This window comes from Ceratotherium simum, chromosome 12 (assembly GCF_057802395.1).
Source record: "Ceratotherium simum simum isolate JZ-2026a chromosome 12, ASM5780239v1, whole genome shotgun sequence".
Classification (NCBI taxonomy): Eukaryota; Metazoa; Chordata; class Mammalia; order Perissodactyla; family Rhinocerotidae; genus Ceratotherium; species Ceratotherium simum.
In genome coordinates, this window is record NC_141911.1 from 11,512,209 (window position 1) to 11,532,599 (window position 20,391).

Here is a 20,391-nt window from a genome sequence, read left to right on the forward strand (position 1 = left end):
AAATTGCAAAATGGGAAAAAGTTGATATGAAAGAATCCCTTTTCCTTCTTTGGTGTACATAGTTCAAATCTTTTTTTTGTTTTTGTCACATTCAAACTATATCCATGTACATCAGTCTGTTTTGGACTCCTCTGCTAGCATGAAAGATGGAAATAAAACCGTTAATTTTAACCAGAAAAAAAGTCATCACCAAACTCAAGGGAAAATAGATTTTCTCCTATATTATCTTCTAGGAGTTTTATAGTTTTGTGTTTTACATTTAAGTCTATGATTCATTTTTAGTTAATTTTTGTGAAAGGTGTACAGTCTGTGTATAGATTATTATTATTATTGTTTTTGGCATGTAGATATCCAGTTGTTCCAGCACTGTTTGTTGAAGAGACTATACTTTCTTCACTGAATTGCCTTCACTCATTTGTCGAAGATCAATTAACTATATTTTGATCTGTTTATCTATTCTTGCACCAAAACCACAATGTCTTGATTACTGTAGCTTTAGAGTAAGTCTTAAAGTCAAGTGCTGTCAGTCGTCTGATTTTGTGCTTCTCCTTCAATTTTGTGGAGACCCAGGGCTATCCTGGGTCTTTTGCTTCTCTAAATAAACTTTAGGATAAGTTTCTCAATATCTACAAAATAGCTTGCTGGAATTTTGATTGAGACTGCATCGAATCTGTAGATCAAGTTGGGAAGAACTGACATAATAATGTTGAGCTTTCCTGTCAATGTACATGACATATCTCTCCATTTATTTAGTTCTTCTTTGATTTCTTTCATCAGAGTTTTGCAGTTTTCCTCATATAAATCTTGTACATATTTTGTGCAATTTATACCTTAGTATTTCATTTGTTTGCTACTAATGTAAATGGTATTGTGTTTTAAGTTTAAATTCCAATTGTTTATTGCTGGTATATACGAAAGCAATTGAGTTTTGTACATTAACCTTTTATCCTGCAACCCTGCTATAATCATTTATAGTTACAGGAGGGTTTTTTTTTTGTTGATTCTCTGGGATTTTCTACATAGACAATCACGTTATCTGTGAACAAAGACAGTTTTATTTCTTCCTTCCCAATCTGTATACCTTTTGTTTCCTTTTCTTGTCTTTTTGCATTAGCTAAGACTTCCAGTATGATATTGAGTAGGAGTGGTGAGAGCAGACATTCTCGCCTGTTCCTGATATTGTATTTTAGTCTTTTATCTTATTTCCTAGGCTATTTCTTGACTTTATATTCCAGATCATGAACTTGAACTTCAGCCATATCCATCTTATTATTTTTCAATCACAGTTTTAATTTACAAGACTCCTTTTTTTCTTTTCTTTCTTTATTTTTATTCAGGTGACATTGGTTTATAACATTATATAAATTTCAGGTGTACATCATATTTTGATTTTTGTGTAGACTACATCATGTTCACCACTCAAAGACTAACTACCATCTGTCACAGTACACATGTGCCCTGTCACCCCTTTTGCCCTCCTCCGTCCCCCTTCCCCATAAAAGAACTCCTTTTTTTTCTGATTTCTCTTTTTTCACATCAACCTATTCCTTTTAAATTTATATAATATCTTGTAGAATCTCTCTGAGGACACTAATTAGAGGTTTTCTTAAAAGTTATTTTCTGGGCCAGCCCTGGTGGCCTAATGGTTAAGTTCAGTGCACTCCACTTCGGTGGCCCAGGTTCAGTTCCCCTGGGCATGGACCTACACCACTTGCCTGTCAGTGGCCATGCTGTGGTGGCAGATCACATGCAAAAAGAGGAAAAGTGGCAGCATGTTAGCTCAAGGCTGATCTTCCTCAGCTAAAAAAAAAAAAAAAAGTTATTTTCTGCACTGTATCTCTGCTTCCTCCTGAATTATTCTGTTTATTTTTAATCCTCTTTTTCATGTTGCTCATTTTCTTCTGATTCTTCTGACACTTGATTGACTGTTTGTATTTATGGATAAAGGACTGCACTGTTCCGTGTTGACAGCTGATATAGATTTCCTCTGCAGTTGTGCAGAACTGTTTCCTCACAGGCCCCTTCCCTGAATGGAAGGACAGACTGTGCATTTTGTGTGAGAAGTGTGGGCTCTTCCAAAAGTGTGAGAAATAGGTAAGAAGGTAACAACAAGACTGGCTTTCTAAAAAAGTAAAACAAGGTACGTAATGCTAATTGTAGTGCCTGCCACCAATAATCATGTTCACTGCTATGAATGACCACAATGGTCGTGATGGTGGCTGTTCCCAGATTTGTTAACTTATTACCTACTGGCACTTCTAAGTCTTTTCCAGACAAAAATTACTACTTTTATGAAACACAAACTATATGCCAGCCTCTTATATACACTGTCGTTATTTCTTATAACAATTTTGCAAGGTAAGCATTCTATTTCCATTACACAGATGAGGAAACAGAGGCTTGGAGTGGATAGATCACATTATCTTTGTCAAACAGCTTAAGCAGCAAAGCCAAAATTCAACACATTTCTGTGAGTTCCCAAAGTCAAGAAGTGCTGTCAACATCACACCCACAGTGTTGTCCCTCACACACTACTATTGAGGCAGACCTCTCTGCTGTGGGGCCTCACTGGGTGATTTTTTGAGCCTAAATTGCATGCTTTCTACTCTTATTTTAATTCCACTTATTAGTTTTGAGCAATCATTCCTGAGGGATTTTTTTTCTTTTAATTCTGGCTCTATTAGTTTTTCCTCTCATTTTATATCTTCTCAAATTCTAATGAGCAAGATTGTTATGTCTGCATACAAATTGCTGATAAAATATTGACTACGAGAGGTTAAAGGTAGAACCCTAAAGCTCATACCACAGACCTTCCTCAATGTGAGATTAATCTATTATTCCACACTGCTCAGTAAGGTGGCTCACTCAGACAAGCTTGCCTGGCCCTGGATAACAAAACTGGTCCAGAATGAGAATTGCAATTATAAATAAATGAATCACTTGAAAATCTCCAAGACCCTCATTCTGTTCTAAAATCCTACTATAATCCACTTTTACTTATTTATCACTTACACATAATTTTCTAATTAGTTTCACGTTCGTCACAGATGTCATCACAAGGATTTTATTTTCATTACCTCACATCTTTAGCACAGAGTGAAATCAGCCAGACTTTGGAGCCAGATAGAATCGGTTTTCAAATACCAAGTCTGTGACTCACTGTATGGTCTTGAGCAAGTCCTTAATCCTCCCTGAGCCTCAGTTTCATCATCTGTAAAATGGGAAGGAGTGTGTCTGCTGTCAGGGCTAGGTATCCTCTATGTAGAGCACATAGCATAGTATCGTCGGGCCTTGAGCAGGAAGGAGTACTAGGCACTGCGATGGTAATCATGAGTGTTCATGGTTTCATGTGATAGGCAAATCCTACAACAAAGTTTTCTAAGTTAATCTTAAATCTCTGTGTCTCTAGCTGGACATCTATGTCCCTAGATCCACCCAATAATTACAATTAACTGAAAAATGTCAGGTACCTAAGACCTTTTTTTCTTTTTCTGTCTTTAACCTTTTACAACTTTGTGTTTGAAAGCAGATAATAGAGGCAGCTTTTTCAGTCCAAATAGTACCCCCGCCCCAAACCTGGCAGAGGTGCTTCTCCTCACCAGCTTCCCTTTGTTTACAAATTCCATCTCTGAGTTGTGCTTAATAAACATTGGAGAAGTGGCTCAAAAAGGCTGAATGAGGGATAGTGTCTTTTTAAAGAAATTCAAGCGGCGAGCAGATGCCTATCTGGGAAGATAGCTGTGAGCCCGGGTGTGAGAGAACAAGGCTCTGAGGTCAGAGACAGGCCTCAAATCCCTGTTCCTTGCTGCAGCTCCTTCACCTGTCTGTCCTCAGTCTCCTGTTTGAGGACGAGGGTCTTGATGACGACACTGTTTAGTTCACAGGGTCGTCTGAGGCTCCTGAGAGGCAGTGTGTGAAAATGCTTTGTGAACCACAAGTATCAGAGAGACGCTAGTTGCTACAATAGAAAGAGAAGTTATTTCCCCCATGTCAAAAAACTATGCAGAATTATATTAATATGTAAAGAACATGTGTATGGAGGACAGAAAAAATTCATCTCATTTAAAGACAAGAGGACCCCTGGCAGGAAAACTGAAGCATTATTTATGAGGGGCTCATATGAAGAAATACCCAAGGTCTGCAGGACTGTCTTTTAATCCTTTTCACAAGTTATACTTCAGAAGCGCAGCCGTATAAGAGAAAGGCACTTCATGAAGTGGGGTTGATGAACCTGTCACATCAGCATCATCGGGGGTACTTGTTACAAATACAGGTCCTGGGGCCCCACCCTGGACCTATACGTCAGAACTGTTGGGCTGGGCCTCAGGAGTCTACAGACTCCTAGCTGGTTATAAGGCAAACTGAGGTTTGAGAATTATTGTGCTAAGGAATTGTAACTGACCCCATTAGGAAGTAGTGAACTCACAACTTAACTTTTTCTTCAACTTTTAAAAATGAAAACAATGCAGAAAAAATTTAGAAACTGAAAAGTAGACTAAGGTCCATAGACCCACCAGTACAAAATACGTTTCAGTAGCATGTTTTAATTATCACTGTTGTGGGTTTTTTTTAACTTATACATATATAGTTACATGATGTCTCCAAATAAATGAATTTTACTCGCAGGCTGTAATTATCGTAAGAATTTAAATATCAACACGGTGCCACTTTTCTGCATAATTGCCTAACAGATTTCAAGCTTCTCTATGTCAGCAGAATCAAATGTAGGTGACTCAGTGAACATCTGTCTATTTTTCACTTAACACAGCTTCACCAGAATGCTGTCTTCCTTCCTGAAGTTTTGCTCAGCCCCTCACACTTTTGACCACCTGAAAATCTTTTCCATCAACTTTACCATTGCGGGGAGTTAATTTCCACTGCGGATATATTTTCACTTTACAAAGTTGAAAAAGCTACATGTGTGTCTCCTCCTCACTGTGCCTAAACTGGCAGCCACTTTGCCCAAAGGCACACACAAGTCACAAGTCGTCACTGCTACTCGCCCCTTGATGGGGTGGGGTGGAGGGGGGTGGCCCGCAGGTGCACAGTGGCCCTTACACACTCAGCCAGGAGTTACAACTCTACGTCATGTCCTATGTTAGTACTGGGCAAATATTCTACTGGTATTTAAAAGTATCCCACAAGGGGTTAACTGTGGTTTCTTGAATAATTTTATCATATGCTCTACAACGCAGCCAATGGAAAAACTCGGTTTTCTGAACAAGGTTCCTGTCTCTATGTCTTTGGGAAAAAACTATTCCTCTATATCCAAACACTTACCCAACCCTGGGGGAATTATGCACCGCATTTTTTGTAGTGTTCTCTCATTCTCATCCTGTACACTCTCAACTCCCAGCTAACGAATGTGGGAGCAATGACGGAATTAGAGCATCAGTATTTAGTAACCCCCGAATGGACCATTCGTTGAAATGTTGATGAGGAGCTTCTCAACAGAGGGATCAGACCAACATCACCTCAATCTAGATCTATCTTAGCATCACTAGAGTGGTGCAGCCAGACAGAGTGAGCCTCCTGATAGTATGTGACATGCAGCACATGTCACCCCCATAAGGCACCCCTACCAGAAAAAAGATGAACCTGAATCTAATGGAGCCTATAGAATTAACTCTATGTGCAAGAAATAGGGAGAGAGAGGAACACATTATGAGCCATCACAAGGAAGCAAAATGCAGAATGCAGAACATTCTATAGGACCACCCTGGTTTTCACAAATCGATGGCATGAAACAAACTTAAGTGGGGGGCGGGGGCACCTCCAGTAAGGGAGACTTAAGAGACATAACAATCCTATGTAATGTGTGAAGCTTGTTTGAATCCTGAATAGGACAAACCACGAGCAAGAAGCCATTTTTGAGACAATTGGGGAAATCTGATTATGGACTGGATGTCAGGTAATACCATGGAATTATCACTAGTTTTGTTAGGTGTGATAATGACATTGTGGTTCTGTGAGAAAATGTCTCCATGTTTTAGAGACACATACAAACATGTGGAGGTGGCATGGCATGTTTCAAGGTATTTATCTCATTTTATTTCAATTTCAAGCCTTTATTTATAAAATGATTTGTCTTAAAATACTTCAATCAAGAAAATAATTTTTAAAGATAATTGTTGAATCTGGGTGATGAATATATGGGTGTTCATTACACTCTTTATTTTTTATATTTTGAAATTTTTCATTAAAAATAGTTTTAATCTAAAAAATTATATCTGAACCATCCTTTAAGATCCAGCTAGTGTTTTCTCCCAGGTGGAAGTGATTTCTTCTTGCTGAGCTCACAGAACCTCTCTTCTATATGTAATCCTGCCTACCCTGAATTGTCGTGATTTGGGAATACGTCTCAGTTCTTTGTCTTACCATGAGGGCAGACTCCTTCCGTGTTTCATCTCTGTATCTCTGCTATGCCTGACACGGTCCATGCTTGACAGTGACTGAATGAGCACAGCCAATGCTGTGACTGTTTCATACTCACAGGCGGAGAAATCAATACAGAGGCAAAGGTGAGGTAGCCTCATTCAAGTGAGTTATCCTGAAGTTGATACTCTAAAAATGGGATTTCAATTCAAATTCTTTGGCCTCTTTAATTCACAGTCATAAGCCCATCACTATACTTTACTCATCTAGGAAATGGGCATCGCATTAGTGGATTCGTAGGGCGCAGGACTTAGAATGCCTGGATGTTGGCAAACGCTCTGTGAGGGAAGAGGGAACTCACCGATGGGAAGCTGGCATCTCATCATGGCAGCCAACACCCAGGATGAGCCCTGGCGGTGTGGATAGGCTCACATGTTCCACCTTGTTGCTGTCCACCCATGTCTGGCAGGTCAAGTTAGAAAAGTAAAGCTTTCAGCAGATAACACAGCAAGGTTTCCAGGTCACAGACAGGAGCCAGTGAGAACTGGATGGAAGGCCAGCCTGACAGCTTACTAGCCGCTTGACTTGGAGAGTTGCTTCCTGTCTCAAGTCTGTTTCATCTGTAGAAAGAAGGCAATAATGCCTATCTCACACAGTTACTAAAGAAATTACTATTATTGATTATTTGTATATGTGGAACAATAGTGAAATATTTATTAAACACTTACCATGGGCCAGGCACTGTTCCAAGATGTGCTAATGGCATGTAATAACTAATTTAATCCTTACAACACTTCGGGATAGAAACTATTATTATCCTGAGACTAAGAGACAGAAATGTTAAGCAACTTACCCAAGGACACATGGGGAGAAAATACTGAAACTAGGAATCAGACCTCAGCATTCTTGTCTACTGTGCTATGTGGCCTCTCTCGAACAGGACAGTGTCTGTAGGGGTCCGCCCCAGTGTCTAGCACATGAGAATCACTTAACACATGATAGTACCTGCTATTTAAAACAGTAAACTGATTTTTCTGTCGTGAAACCACATGCATTCCAGGGTTGACATCATGCGTGAGATTTTTTTCAACCAAATCATCCCTCTGTCTCTAAAATGACATGCTTGGGCTCCTGGAGCAGCCAGTGCAAGTGGAGGGACTCAGAGCCATCAACACTTCTCTGGGCCACAGCAGCCCACCATCCACGATGGCCTTTGTCTCCCCACCCACCACCACCACCAAACACCCTGGCTCCCAACACCAGGCCCTCAGCCCCAAAGGAAAGGTAGGAAATCCCAGTGGATCCCAGGGCCACCTTGGGCATCATGAAGCTCTGGAGAGGGAAGATGTCACCCGAACGCCCCAGTCATTCTCTAGCTAATATATATTTAGTGCTCTGTGTGTTCTCATTTCTTTCTCACACTCATCTTGTTTGGTTCACATGACAACCATGTGGATTATGTATAGGCCGTTAGTCCTTGACCTCTATAAAGCCTACATATTTGCTCATTATGTGTCAATATCCCAAAACATTTTCCATATGTTGAATTTGGACTTGAGCACGTCAGCTGGTGAACGAACATTTCTGACCATCACGGTGGACTGTCACCAGCACGCCAGCAGCTCAGTCTTGGCAGGATGATCGTTTCATCTGGGTTGTAGTGTTTGCACAATTGTTCTAATATTTTGGTGCATTTTTCCCTAGTTTTACACAAATAGTCACTGGAATTACGCCCATAGCCATGGATAAGTGCATAATTAAAAGACATCTGCAAAAGGCTGAAAATACCTTGTGAAGATTTACCAAATAGGCAGGGTGGAGTTGAGAATTTCATAACATGGTTGAATTCTGCAGAAACAGAACGGCCCCCTCCCCCCAAAATAGGAAAGTTAATTGTTTGACCATTTTTTCAGCATTCACCTTTGAGTATGCTTTTTCAGGAAGGCTTTATGTGTGAAACAAGGGACGGTTTCACACCTCCCCATTTTATAAGTAACGAAACCGAGACTCAGAGAGATTAAGGGATTTGCCCAAGTTCACACAGCCAATAAGTAGCCTGCTTTTGAGTCTCGGTTCTTTGAACCACCCACTCACTCCGCTGGACCAGGGAGGAGGGAGAAGGCTGTCCAGGTCTCTGCCTGAAATTCCAGAGTGGCCCCCAGCCCCCAGACCTCTCTCCAGCAGCTCCCCAGGAGGCTTCTCCTCTGGACACGAGTGCTTTGGAGGCAGGTGGCAGCAGCCCTGACCAAGGAGGACAGGGTATCTGAGCCTGAAGCTGAACTGTGGGCCGAGGGGGATGGAGCCCCAGGTGGGCCACCCGTGCACCTGCTTTGGGCACTGAGTACGGGGCAGGATTGGGACAGAAAACACCCTCCAGCTCCTATCTCTGCCGCCGTCAGTGTGACCTTAGCAAGCCACCTCGCCACTCTATCTTCAGCTGTAAGATGAGGATAATTGTAACCAACCTAACGATGCTATCAGGAATATCAAATAAATCACATATGTCAAGTGCTTTTCAACCTGTGAAATGCTAGGCAACTGTAAATAAAGGCTTTCTAGTTTCTCTATTTTTAGTTGCTGCCTCCACCACATCCCCTGTCAGGCTGAGGCTGTTTCAGGCTTTGAGCATCTCCCCTGGGCAAACATTGACCTCCCTGCTCTGGTTAAACTCTGTGTGGGGATCTAATCCATTCCAAATAAACAAACAGAAGTCCCCTCCCCCACGTTCTCCTCCTCTTGCTAGCCCCCCTCACTACTGACACACACACACACACACACACACAGATACACACAAGCATACGTATATGGTGCATGTGCTTGCTCTTTCTCTCTCTTTCACACACACACACAAACTCACTCAAACTCACACCCTTCTCCCATCCACCCTTCCCCGCTGGAAAGGAGGCCAGTGTCTTCTTCACGCAGCAGAGCCACCTGGAGCCACCTGGGACCTGCACGTGCTGCACTTTGCTTTTGCATGGACTTCTGCATTTTCCGGCTCCACCCAGCCTGAAACTGCTAAAATATCACAGCAGGTGGCACCTCGAGCACCAGACACAGCCCGGGTTGTCACATGGCCTCCAGAGTAACTATTCTCCAGTCAGAGCCTTTGGGGCGGAGGGACCCATAGAGAACCTATGTTTTTATAACACCCATGGGAAATCATCTGTATATACGTACACTGCTAAGGAGTCGGAGGACAAAGAAGTGTAAGTAGCGGGTGATTTAATTTTAGGAATTTTACTTTCTGTCAAGTTATTGAAATGTTCGATTACGTTGTTTAAGCTGACATAAATGTTTGCCCAGGAAGTTTACAATTGGTGGCAATATGGCTGAACAGATAGGGCTGGTCATTTGGGCAGGCACAGAAGCAGGAGTTCAAGTCTGGAAAATTCTAGAAGCTGCTACCTGCTGACTCTTTGCTGAGCCAGGGAGAGGTCAGGAAAGGCCTGAGGTTCAGTGGCCATTCTCCAGAACTTGAGTTGGCCCTGGCTCCAGGCCTTATGCCCTCTCTATTGCTGGGCAAGTCATTCACATTCTCTTTCTATTTTTCTGCTTGATCCAATAATATATGCTTACTATTAAAGAATTCAAGGAATATATAAAATTATAAGAAAGAAAGTAAAAGTCATATGAAGTCTTATCACCTGAGATAAACAATATTAACATTTTAGGAAATGTCTTTTTGGGGCACTGCTTTGCATTAACCTACTCATCCCCCCACACAAATTTTTTAATTTGTGCTTTTTGCCGGCCTTTCACCTCTCCTTTCTACTTCCCCCACCAATAACCAAAGTAAACAGCTTGGTGTCCATCCTCCCAAACCTCTCCCCATGTAAAAGCACATGCGCGTGCCAAGCAGGGGTTTCTTTTCTCGTTCTTTGGTTTCCAAATATGGGATGACCGCATGCTCTTCTTCGCATCTTGCTTTTCTCACATAATGGCACGTTGTAGAAATGCCTCTTAGCCTCACTGGTAAAGATCTAGTACATTCTTTTTAACAGTTGCGTATCGTAGAGACTTGCAGATTGCAGCTTTATTCAACAATTCCCCAATAGATGAGCAGTTACAAAGTTTCGTTTTGTTTTTTTTTTTGCTGCTGCAACTATTGCTGCCATAAACATTTTTGTATCTCATATATTCCTGTATAATGATGTTTTATTACTCCGTGAGATTCCCAGAAGTGGGATTGTAAATCAAAAGTTATGTGTAATTTTTAACAGAACTTGAAAGATTGCTTTCTAAAAGGCCGGTCATATTTCATATTTTATTTGTTCAATAAATATTTATTAAGCACGTACTCCGTGCCAGGCACTGTTTTAGCAATTTGGATTCAACAAGAACCCAGCCCTCCTAGAGGTTTCATCTTAGAAATGGAGTGGGGAAGAACAGATGAAATAATAACTATAATAAATACTTTTATACCAAGAGTGTGAAAACACAATTTTCCCTTGTTTTGCTATCAACAATTCGTCTATCATTCCTTTCATTTTTCTCTCAAGCTTATTGATGAAATGTGATGTTTTATTGTTATCTTAATTTGCATTTTCCAATTGGTAAGTAATTTTAACATTTTTCACATTTACTTAGCTATTTGGATTTATGTTGGATGAATTGCCTATTTATTACTCATTTTTCTATTGAGTGGATTGTATACTAGGCCCATACTTCTTGTCAATTTTCATGACCTCTGTGTATATTATAAATAGGCATTTATTTGCCGTATGCTTCACAAATCTTTTCCCCAGTCTATTGCTTTATCTATTGACTTTATGATGGTTTCTTTGTAATACCTTTAATGTTTATGAATTTGTCTTTTTGGCCTCTCAGCTTCCGGCTATTGTATCTTTGTTAATTGTTATCTTCAAACTCTGAGTCATTTGTATAGTCTCTTTAATTCTTTTCCAATTAATTTTTTTAAATATTTTTCTTCAATACACTTAGAATTTATTTTTTAATATGGTGTAAGGTAGAGTTCTAATTTTTCTGGGAAAAATATTTTCTTCTGGGTAGATAGCCATTTTCCCAACATCATTTATTAAAATAAACCATCAGTTCTCCACTGAATTAAAATGCCACCTTTTTCATATACGCAGCTCCCATATATACTGGAATCTATTTGCATGCCTATTATTCTGCTCCACTGATTACGTGTCTAGTCCTATTCCAATTTCATGCTGTTTTGATTACAGTCTTATTTTTCATAATTTTAAAGATGAGTTAAAACTTTACTCAGATAATTTTATCCAATTAAAATTGTAATTATATTGATAGTACACAATTTATATTAGGAACAAGAAAGAAGTATAATCAAGAAAGAGAAGAGATTAAAATAATTACAAGACAATACAATGTAAAACTTTATAGCAACAAATTGGAAAATGTAGAGTAAATCAAATATCTCCTGTAAATCATATAAATCATCAAAATGGTGCAAGGAGGAGGAAAAATGGGGACAGACCAATTCCCGTAGAAGAAATTGGAAATGTATTTAAAGATCTACTATTTAAAAGGGCCCCGGGAACAGATTACTTACCGCTGAGTTCTATCTAGTCTTTAAAGAACAGATAGTCCCAATGTTATTAAACTATCCAAGACCATAGGAAAAAAGATAGAGAGCTCCCCAGTGTGTGTTATGACGCCAGCATCATCTTAATGCTAACATCTCATAGACGAATTCCACTTAGGATTATAGATTCTCATTCTAAATAAAATATTAACAAATAGGATCCATCCATGTATCAAAAAGACTAATGCACTGTAACCAAATAGCTTTTATTCCAGAATGCATGGATGTTCCCATAGCAGAAAATTATCAACACAAGTCATTACATCAACAAATTAAAGGAGAAAAATTATTATATTCGTAGATACTAAATAGGCACCTGATAAAATTCAGTAGCACTTCCTAATACAAACCCGTAATCCCTTATCCAAAATTCTGATACCCAAAAATCTCTGAAAACTGGAATGTTGGCCTGTAACTTTGGCATTGTATTTCATTTGATGCTAAAGTTGATCCGAACTGATAGGAAGAAACTACTTAAATACAAAAAGTATTCTTCTTTACAAATGTAAAGTATTACATGTTCTGTATGCAGGACAGACAAAAAAAAATACTTGTGGATTGTTTGTTACTATGGCTCTCTGTCCTATATTCAAAATTATTATAGTCTTTTCAAGGTGAGTTTGAGGAGAAATAATATGAGGCGTATGCTTTCACCTCTCTGGAAGAAAAGCATTACCGCGTATCACTGAATCTAAGACACCCTGCTTGGAAGGCTAGCTTTTATTTTATGTATCACTAAAAGAGAAAAAAATGATGCTGCTAATTACTTCATGAATCATCGTCACATATAAGACACATCCCAGTTTCAGAGATATTGAAATGTGAAAAAAGATGCATCTTAGAATCGATGAAATACTGTGCGTACTTCCAAAGGCAATCAGGAACTCTCCAGCAACCCCTCGGCCCTTCAGGCAGGCACGGGAACTCAAGGCCCTTTCCTCTCTCCATGTCTGCCTCTCGGGGTTGGGCCAGCTGTGAGGTGGCGTGGGGTGGTCTGGGGTCAGCCAGGGGTCCAGAGTTGTCTTTGCATTGGTTAATTGTTTGACCACGAGCCAGCCATTTAATGTTTCAAACCTCAGTCCTGGACAGTAATGATACCCACTTATGCTTACTTAAGAGTTGAAAGGATGATACGAGATAGGGTTTGTGAAGGTGCTGGTCAAGAGTAAGCCCTCTCTACGTAGCTGCCCCTGGAACAAGGGTGGTGGTGATGTGGTGGTGATGGCGGCCCTGGTCTCTATGGTCTTTTCCACGTTTGTCACCCCAAGATTCTTTACCCCAAAAAAATCTTGACCACGTTTCTCTTACCTCTAAAAAAGATTCCCTGATGTTCCTGAGACGCTGCAGCTTGCCTTAGAGGCCTGTACCATCAGCATGCCCTAAATTTAAAGCATCTCACCTGAAAATCGGAGCTGGAAAGAACCCCAGACATGTTCTAACAGGCGGAGAAGGCAAACGTGCCTTTCCCAAGTGACGCAGCCAGTGGCTAAAGGAAGACTAAAATCCAGACATGTCGGTCAGACTCTTTCTAGAACCCCATGTGGCCTCGCCGCCAAGGCTCCTGTCCCCAGGGGACTGGGATCCACCCCACCAGTTTCTGGTGGTTTCCTTAGGCCAGATCATCTCTGTGTCCTAAATCCAGTCATTTCTCCTCCCTAGGCAACTTCTTCCTGCTCTGGGAAAAAAGATGGATGCAAGCTCCGCTCACCCAGCCCCCTTCTGCCTTGTGTTCTGACTTGGACCTTCACCGCCCCCACTTCCACCCCACTTTCTGATTGGCCACCTGGAAGGGGTTGGGGGAGCTCTTCTGCACAGAGGCTCTGAAGACCTACTCACATCGCCAATCTGCTGTGTGCTCTCCGACAGGATGGGAATGGTGAGCAGCAAAAAGCAGGAGAAGGAGAAGGAGAAAGAGAGGGAGAAGGAGAAGGAGAAGGAGAAGGAGAAGGAGAAGGGCCGATGGAGCCCTGTGAAGGTCAGCGCCCAGAGCAAAGATCCCCCGCCACTGCCACCCCTGGTGAGTGATCTGTTCCCAGCTGGAGAGGGACGGGCAGGAGGGAAAGCACCGAGCATGTGTGGCTCCCTGGGGGCTGCTGCTTGTTTCCTGCCAGCCCCAGCACCATCTCAAGATAATTCAGGGCTCTGACAAACAGGGCCACCCTAACTCACATTGGAGTGGCAGTGTAGTTCAACGTTTAGCAGCCAGATTGCTGGAGTTTAAATCTATTAGGTTGTGTGCTTTGAAGTAGCTTACTTAACTCCCCTATGCCTCAGTTTCTGCATCTGTAAAATGGGTACAGCAAAAGTGCCTTTCTGTTAGGGATGTAACAATATGCAATGTATATACAAGTATGCCACACAATAACATATTGCCTTTAGCACAAGACCAGGCGTGGTGAGCCCCCAATAATTCTCAGCCAGTTTTCATTTCGCAAGGGCAGCCTTGAAGAGAAAAGGAAATGAAAAAGGTCAGCGTGAGGAGAGGGTGTGGTGCGGAAGGATCTGGGGCATTTAGCAACATCTGCTGCCCCCACCCCTACCCAGAAGCTCCTGGAGGTCACTGTCCCCTTCGTGGCATTGCTGCTGGCATTCCAAGGAGCTTACTCTCCTGGGAAAGGAATCCCAGGACTGGAGGCGCTTGTGTGTCTCCCCCGCCCCCCCCCCCAGGTCCCCAGCAGGCCCTCAACTCTTCCTGGAGCCTGTCACGTACTTCTGGTTTGTTTACAAAGCATTTAGCACCCTTTGACAGCTGCTGCATTCCCAAAGATGCATTTCTAGATGACTGCTCATGTCCCCCTGCCAAGTCACCTACCTCCTTTTGGTTTTGGACAGTTGGGAGTCATGCCTGGACCCCCTCTCTTGCTCTCTCTACCTCCACCGGCACATCCAACTGGTCATCGCTTTATTTTAACAGTGACCTGATGGGGGGTGGGGATTGCTAATCCCATGTCTTAGATAAACCAGGCATCTTATCTATCTATATCCCAAATTAGTGCGGGGTGTGACACATAACAATAAAATGCTTGTTGAATGAATGAGTGATTGAACAGGCAAACTCGGATTTAGACTGAGCAATTTCCTCAATTATATGCTATAAGTAGTAGAGCCTGGAATGTTTTTAACTTTAAAAAAGTCACATAACATATATTAATTACAGAAAAAAATTATAAGTACTCATTACCCCACTACCCAATGATACCCGAGTTAGTACTTCAGAGCTCCTGTCTCCAGACCCTTTTTCTGTGTGTTATTTACATTATGTGTTTATATTTTCAATGGAACCACACCATACATACCATTTTGCAAAATGCTACTTCAAAATTGTGTTCAATAAATATGGAATACAAAAAAAAAGAATATTTATAAGACATCTGTGAAGTTGAAAGAAGAAAATAAAATGAGCACCTAGCACAGCTCCTCCCATCTTCAGAAGAGGAGAGAACGGTTCCACTGCAGCCCTCTACTGTCCCCCAGTCCAGCCCCCTCACCCCAGGCCCCACTACCCTGAATGTGTTTATCATTCCTTAATTTGGTTTTTTTGTACCATCACATATGCATATATTCCTAAACACTATTTAGTTTAATTTTGCTATTGTGAACTTGAAATCAGATGAATCCAACACCATGTTTTCTTCTGAGATTGGGGTTCAGATTTACCTTCCATTTGTGAGCTTTATCCACATCAATGCATGTAGCTATAGCTCATTAGCCCCCATGGTCGTGTAGGATTTCATTGCCTGTGCCACAATTTGTCTACTCTTCTGTAATTGGTCATAAGGGTGATTTCCATGCTTTGACAATTTTTATCTTATTACGTTTTTTGCTGGGAGCATTCTTGTACATGTTTCCCAATACACATATGCAAAGGTTTCTCTAGAGGGTGTACACCTAGGAATATATTTGCTGAGTTTTAGGGAAATACACTTTTTAAATAATTTTTCTTGAGAACAAATACTCTTTCGCAACTTCATCCTTTAATAGCAGAGCCAGGATTTTAAGCCGAGTGATCTGGCTTTCCCCCCACTCCACAGCTGCCTTTTACAGCTGTAGGCTGTAAAAGTTGGGGCATCCCCACATAGCCCTCCTCCAACTGTGTGTGTGGCCAGGGCAAAGACGGCAGGTGGTCCCGGGGTTGTGCGAGGTGGCACTGGTACCTGGCAAGTTGCGGCAGCATATGTAGAATTTACCTGTGCCAACAGAGCAGCTCCCCACGGACCATCCAGCTGACAGGCACAGCAGCCCACCCACCCCCAGGCCCTGCCCAAGCTTTGGGGTGTTGAACTAACACAGTGCGTGTGTTTCTGCTCCAGGTCGTGTTTAACCACCTGGCTCCTGCACCCCCCGACATGCACCCAGACCAAGGTAAGAAGGGGTTGCTTTAGAAACTGAGGCTCCACGGCCCTCTCCCCCAGGCCTCGGCTTTGTGCATTTAGAACAGGGACTCAGTCAGGAGCAGCTCCCTGGGGAAGATGAGGTGCAGGCCCCCTAGGGCCAGAGAGGAGAAGGCTGGGAGAGGCTGAATGAGGAGCCACTAGGCGTGTGGCCCAGCTCCCAGGCTTCTCCTGCCCTCGGGGGCCTCTCCAGGAACCAAGCACCAGTTCCCTTAGTGTCCCTGATCCTGGGTGGGATTTTAGAATAAAAGGACTTTACAAACGATGAATGAGCACGAAAAGACAAGAGTTACAGTAAACACAAACAGCATCATGAATCCAGGCTTTCAAAGATCCTAACGGCCAACCTCAAAGTGCAGGGCTGGTTGCTCTGCGTCTTCCCTCCAGCCCTCAGTCTGTTCCCTGTAGAAGCACCATCTTGTTTCCCTCTTTCCCAGCCCACTTTCAAAAGCCGCCTGCCGACTTCTAACCACCCACGCCACCCTCTCTCACCTCCAGTCTCCACTTCCACTCTGATGAGCAGGACTGTGGAGGTGACATTATGAATGACCTTGGCCTACCTGGGTCAGGGGCTGACCTCAGGGGGTGCTCACAGGATGGTGGCCTTGTTCAGAATTGACTTACAGAATAGCAGCACCCCCAGCATCCTCATAACCCCACACAGCACCAGGAAGGTCTGCCTCGGCCAGCCAGGGATTGAGTCATTAATTCACTCCTTCAGTATCCACTGAGCAAATGGTACCCAGAGCCCAGCTCCATCCAAGGACTGGGGAAGATGTAAAATGAGTGAGATGTGGCTTCTCCCCCGAAAGAGCTCAGAGTCTGTCAAACTCAGGAGCAAAGTGCTGAAACCGGGTTAGTGACCTCACCTGGTGTTTCTTATCCTGCTAGGGGATCACTATTAATTACCGTCAGGGGAGGCCCTTCACTTCCTGCCAGGGGGGTCACATTTCCAGGAAGAAAGCCCAGGGGAAGGAAATAAACTGCCTTTGGCGCCAGAACCAAATGAAGGGGGCTGCTGTCATCTATTCTAACCCCCTCCTCCCGCCAAGGGGAGGTGACCAGCCCAAGGTCATGACATGCATTAGTGACTGCATCATCTAGCCTCGGGGAAGCTAAGTGGTCTCTAGGTGATTTTGTCCAGGTGAGTCTTGGCTCCCCAGAGCTGTGCAGAAAAGCCCTCATCACTAGCAGTGGTCATTTGAAAGACAACATGCCAAGCTAGGGAGCCCTCTCCCCACCTCTGTTCCAGGGACCACCAGGAAGTCAGGGGTACTGCCAGCCAGAAGCACTGTGACGGGGCCCTGGGCATGGTTATAGGTCAAAGTTACAGCTGCTGTGTTTCAAGACCTCTACCCCCTTTGGAATAGAGCCAGGAAGGTGCAGGTGGGGAAGAGGAGGAGAGGGGAAGCCCCTGTGCCTCCGAGGTGATGAGGGATCAGCCAACATCAGTTCCCAAACTTGAGTCTGCAGCCATCAGATCCATGAAGCCAGTCTCCCTAGATCCTCAGGCTGTCGATTCCCTTACACAATAGCCCTGTCCAGGCCTTAGGGGTTCCACGTGGGGTCCAGAAGTGAAGACAAGATGGGCCCTGAGGGGCAGCCTGTCCTAGTTCTTGGCAGGAAGGTCGGGAAATCAGTCAACCAGACAGGAATTTCCTCTTCTGCATCAGTGACCGAGAAGGCTCACCACGGCTTCCCCTCCATCCTTGCCTCTTCCTGACCCTCTTGGTACCCGAAGGTGGCTCGTAGCACAGACTTATCCCAGCCCCTACCATCACTCTAGTGGGCCAAGGGGTGGCCATCTCTTCCTTGTTCACTCTAGAGGAGCATTTCGTGGTGGCCCTGTATGACTACACCGCAGGGAACGACCGGGACCTACAGATGCTAAAGGGAGAGAAGCTGCAGATCTTGAAGGAGTAAGTTTCCAGAATCCTGTCCAAGGTCAGAGGTCTCTGCAGCTCCCTATCACAGCAGAACTCCCACCCATCCATCTCCCTACCTCACCCCACCCCACCACATCCTCCACGGCTGCCTCCAGAATATCTTCTCCATTCCCCTGCCCCCCCAATAAGTCACTCAGCATTTTCTTAAACTTGACCCAATCGCCTTCCTTCCACCTACCTTTCCAAAGTCTTTTGGGGGTGGTTCCATCTACTACCTCCTGCTCCGCTGTCAAAATCCTACTCTTCCTTCAAAACCCACCTCTAATGTCCCCTCCTCCGTGCCACCCTCCTGCACCCACATCACTTGCCTTGCTGCACCGTCACAGCTTGTGTTGAGGTCAGTTGTGTCCACGTTTGTCTCCCTTGCCAGAAAAGATCTTACACAGGATTCTCCTCATGAAATCAGTTTTCGTTTATTTCCAGTGTTCCTTGTCAGAAACTCCTCTGAAGTCTGCTCTCTCTCAAACGTCAGGCTCGTCCTGTGGAGCTCTCAGGGCCTGCTTTTGTTCTCGAAGTTCTGCAGTGGCCTTGCACCAAAAGCAGGAAAGCCCTGACCTTTTGACCCCGTGGGCTGCCTGGTGCCTCCTTTCATCAGCAGCCCTCCTCCTGTTTTTGACTTTCCTGTCCAGTCCGTACTCAGTCACTGAATTCTAAACAAGTCCCATTAATCAAGAGGAAGGCTACTCACTAGAAGACAGCAGCCCACTTGGGTTGGTCAGGCTGTCTGGCCAACTCTTACCCCAGAGGCTGCGTCATCTCCCTTTCTCCCCTGCACCAGGAGCATCCTGGGCCTGTCAGATGCTCGGTGACTTAGACATAACCCAGATAGCCCCCACGTCACTGGGCACCTCGCACAAGCTCCCTCTCATCTGCCAGCCCACCTCCATGAGTCCTCTGTCTCCCAGGGACGAGATCATGTTGCAGAGGGCTGTGAGTGCCCCAGAGTGAGGCCCATAGGAGCCACTATCCCGTTTTTATTCTTCCCTTCTCCACCTTAGAGCTGGAGACTGGTGGTTGGCCAAGTCTCTCATCACAGGAAGAGAAGGCTACGTGCCCAGCAACTTTGTGGCCCGAGTAGAGACCGTGGAAGTGGAAAAGTAGGTGGACAAATTGAAGAGCCCTCAAAGCAGAGGCGCGCTTGCTGCTTGTGCTCTGTGGGCTGCTGTGCAGGGTGGAGCCAGAAAGTGGCTAAAAAGCGAGCGTGGGTGAACCCAGCACGGAGGGAGCAGGGAAGGCGCAGGGAACTGGAACTAGGGGGAAAGGCTTATCTGCCGGTCCAGACAACTCTGGGGGTCACTCCTCTGTGCTCACCTCACTCTTCCCATCTGTGAACTGAGAACCATCCCTTTCCTGGCTTACGAGGATAGAAATGTCCCCAGTGTCCCATGGCCTTGCAAGTTAACAGCGAGGCACCGTGATCTGCTACCACTCCTCCGATGCCCCCAGTGGGCAGGACTCAGGGGCTCGGACCTTGCCGGGACTCACAGGATGGTGGTCTCATTCAGAATTGGCTTACAGGAGAGCAGCATCCTCATAACCCACTCCCACACAGCACCAGGAAGGTCTGCCTCAGCCAGCCAGGGCCTCAGTCATTAACTCACTCACAGTGTGCATTAAGCAAACAGTACCCAGAGCCCAGCTCTATCCAAAGACTAGGGAAGATGTAAACCTAGTAAGACGTGGCTCCTCCCCTGAAAGAGCTCAGAGTCTGTCGAACTCAGAGGCAAAGTGCTGGAACAGAGTTAGTGACCTCACCTCGTGTTCCTCATCCTGTGGTGGTTGCCCTTAGGAGGGTTCCTTGTCCAACACTCCTGTGCCTTTCCCCAGAACAGCACGTGGACCATGCGGCACTTCCACAATGACCAGTCCAGGATCAAGGGGAACATGGTGGGAATCCGTGCCCTGAGGGTCTCAGCAGTTTGTCTAATTCAGAGACTTGACCCCAAGGAGGGTGTGCTTTGAGGGAAGCTGGTTGGGTGCATTTTCCCGGAGCAAAATTAACAAAGGCACCCAAATAATGTTCTCATTTCATTGCAAGAAAACATTAAGTCCATCCGCTGATGGGAAGTGGGAATAAGGGGGCATAGGGGGTGAGGGGCAGTTCATGTAT

At 44.1% G+C, this 20,391-nt stretch overlaps 1 protein-coding gene across 4 annotated transcripts in view; it reads left to right on the plus strand.

Moving 5' to 3' along the window:
* Positions 1-20,391, plus strand: part of BLK (BLK proto-oncogene, Src family tyrosine kinase) — a 75,949-nt gene that overhangs the window by 41,759 nt on the left and 13,799 nt on the right. The window contains exons 1-5 of one of the 4 annotated variants that reach the window (XM_087437396.1): positions 9,458-9,584; positions 13,604-13,961; positions 16,255-16,306; positions 18,161-18,254; positions 19,280-19,378. In XM_087437396.1, coding sequence (XP_087293522.1) covers positions 13,812-13,961; positions 16,255-16,306; positions 18,161-18,254; positions 19,280-19,378 — 395 coding nt within the window. In that variant the 5' untranslated portion in view covers positions 9,458-9,584; positions 13,604-13,811. Of the gene's footprint in view, positions 1-9,457; positions 9,585-13,603; positions 13,962-16,254; positions 16,307-18,160; positions 18,255-19,279; positions 19,379-20,391 lie in introns of those variants that run through there. The other 3 variants (XM_087437398.1, XM_087437397.1, XM_087437399.1) reach the window with 3 other exon arrangements.